General features: G+C 43.7%; 1 protein-coding gene across 1 annotated transcript in view; it reads right to left on the bottom strand.

Moving 5' to 3' along the window:
- Positions 1-501, bottom strand: part of SNX20 (sorting nexin 20) — a 14,902-nt gene extending 14,401 nt beyond the window's left edge. Inside the window, exon 1 of the mRNA XM_006897109.1 lies at positions 369-501. Coding sequence (XP_006897171.1) covers positions 369-501 — 133 coding nt within the window. The remainder of the gene's footprint in view (positions 1-368) is intronic.
- Positions 502-2,766: the final 2,265 nt, after the last annotated feature.

Raw genomic sequence — 2,766 nt, 5'->3', positions numbered from 1 at the left:
TTGGAGGGGGACATGATGTTTGGAAGGGTGGAGGGTCAGCAAAGGAGAAGAAGATCATAAACTAGGTGGATTGACAAAGTGACTGCCTCAATGGGCTCTAGTGTGTCAGGAAGTGTGAAGATGGCACAGGATAGGACGGGGTTCAGACCTGTTGTTCACAGGGTCGCTATGACTCTATTCAACGGCAACTAACAACAACATCAACAACCCAAATTCTGTCTCAATATTACTTCTGGGTAACTCAAGCTAAGAGAAATGCTTATGTACAAGACTCACAGCATAGATTGAAGTGATCCACCTATATAATTATTTCAAATGTCTTTGAACAAACCTCCAGACCCTTACCAAGTCCCAAACTTCAAGCCCACCTATAAGTCCTTCAGGTCCTGGGTGGTGAAGGTCTGGATTAGTGGCTGAGGTGCTCTGCTTGGTCCTTGTCAGACACTGGGCTCCACGAGGCCCTGTCCATCCAGTACTCCCAGGGTGCTCAGGACTTGCCATGCTGCCAAGGACATAAGAGAGAGATTGGTCAGTGTCCGCTCACACTTGCGTTCCCAGTGGTTTCCAAGGAGCCTACGTTCTGTGTCGTACAGTCTGCTGGCAGGCAGAGGGGAATGGCAGGAGCCCAGCCACTGCGTCCTCTGCGACCCACACAGCTGCTTAATCAGCTACTAGATTCCAATGCTGGGGTTGCCCCTTTGGGTCCAATGCGGTGTGGATAGCTGGGCAGGGTGAGCAGAGTCCTACTGTGCTCTTAACAATACTTACATTATAACATTGTTGAATTGAATTTTGTCTGCTGAGTTGAATTTTCAACATGGTAATCCCAAACAAAGACAATGGCTTTGGTAATTACTTGGGAAATGACTGTTTCAGTACTTTATTTTATATTATGTATATCATGAAATCCCACTATTCAGAAGAGATAAATATTGGTATGAGTTTCTCCTGTGCAATTTCTTTTTCTCTATCTAAGCGAACATTAGTAGATGACTTACTATACTGATTTCATATCCACCTACATTCTTTACACCCGCTGTCTTATTTCACATACATAAAAGTCTATCATTGGGGGAGCTCTGGTGGCCTAGTGGTAAGGAGCTGCAACTACAATCCCAGAGGCACACGGTTCGAAGCCACCAGATGCTCTGCCGGGGAAGGAGGGACAATCTCCACCTGTACCAGTCAGATCTGATTTGACGGTACACTCACACAAAAAATAATAAAATAAAAAAAATTTTTTTTTTAAAAAAAAAAGTCTATCATTGCTCCCAATTAACAAAGAAGGAAACAGAACTGATCCCGTCATCACTCAGCTGGTGAAAATGCCAATGAGCAGAGCTTAATATGTCTCACGTGATAGTTACATGCCAAGCTGAGTACTCTGCTCTTGACATGGTCTTTCTCACCTACTCTGACCGCCCTGTGTTATAAAGATTGTTATTATACCTGTTTTGCAATAAAAGAACTGAGACTTAGAGTTGCCTAAGACCAGGAGCTGGGAAAAATGGTGGACAGGCTAGAAACTTGGTTTGGGTTGATTGCAAAATCCTCTCCACTTTCCTCAGGGGTGGAGGACATACAGATGAAGTCTTGGGGTCTTGCTTCTACAATAACTTTATGATCCATGTAAGTGAATCAGTCAAGATAGCACCTGGAAATCAACTTCTCTGTGCCTCGGGTTTCTAGAAAACAGACATCATAATGGAACCCAACTCCATGAGGCTGATGTGAGCATTACATGAGATAGACCCTTTAAAATCAGTTCAGGGCTTGGCAATACCAAACGAATAGAATAGAATAGAATAGAATAGAATAGAATAGAACAGAATAGAACAGAATAGAATAGAATAAGATTTTCTAATAGTTGATATTAAGATCCAATATGTACTGCATTGATAAATTTTGGTAAAAGAAATGTGTCAGTGTAAGTTAGAATAGATAGAACATATCTGAGACAAATTAGGGAGTGAGGTAATTTTAAAAAGCTGAGTTCTGGAAAACAATGTCTTCGAAGTTTGTAAATACACTGACTAAAAAACTAAAAAGTAATAAAAATAAAAAATTATAATAAAAAAATCAGGCTGAATGTAGTCTAGATGGAGTGAGCAGCTGGATACTGGCTTCAGCACAGAAATTTTCACTAAGGAGGATACAAGTTATCTTACCTCCTTCCCAGGAGGATACAAGGAGGAGGCCACCATGAAAAGCTGAGGCCTGAACCTCCATCTGTCTGGTTGTGGGCTCTCGCACTGAACCTCTATGCTGACTGTAGTTGCTGTTTCCCACAGGCCCCACTAGTCCCATATTGCAGCCAGAGTTTGCCCCTCAGTCCGTGCGTGACAGAGCCTGGAATCAGCCTGGCCTGGGAAGAAGTGAGGCCAGATGGGGTCAGGATCTTTTGCTTGTGTTTGATGACAGGAACCTCTGGGGAATTCTGTAGATAGCTCGCAGCAGTTGTTCCGTGAGAGTGGTGACCCTTGGTCCAAACCCACCTGTGAAAGGTGAGGAAACAGCACAGGCACAGTGTGGACTGGGCTGAGTGTATTTGAGGGCCTGACTGTATCCAACTGTCGTGTGCATACTTCATTTTCTCATCTTCCCTGAAGAAGTCAGGAGATCGAGCCTTCCATCCATCCTTACAACTGCGGGTCCTTAGGGAACTCTGGTGGGCTAGTGCTAAGTAACTGTGCTGCAATCCTGAAGTCATGTGGTTCAAATCCACCAGGAGAACAAAGATGGGCAGTCTCCTCCCATGTGATTAAA

Source organism: Elephantulus edwardii, unplaced genomic scaffold, assembly GCF_000299155.1.
Source record: "Elephantulus edwardii isolate Elephantulus edwardi_28Jun2011 unplaced genomic scaffold, EleEdw1.0 scaffold00201, whole genome shotgun sequence".
In the NCBI taxonomy this organism is placed as follows: domain Eukaryota; kingdom Metazoa; phylum Chordata; class Mammalia; order Macroscelidea; family Macroscelididae; genus Elephantulus; species Elephantulus edwardii.
Note: the sequence above shows the minus strand (reverse complement) of the source record. Positions and strands in the feature narration are given on the sequence as shown.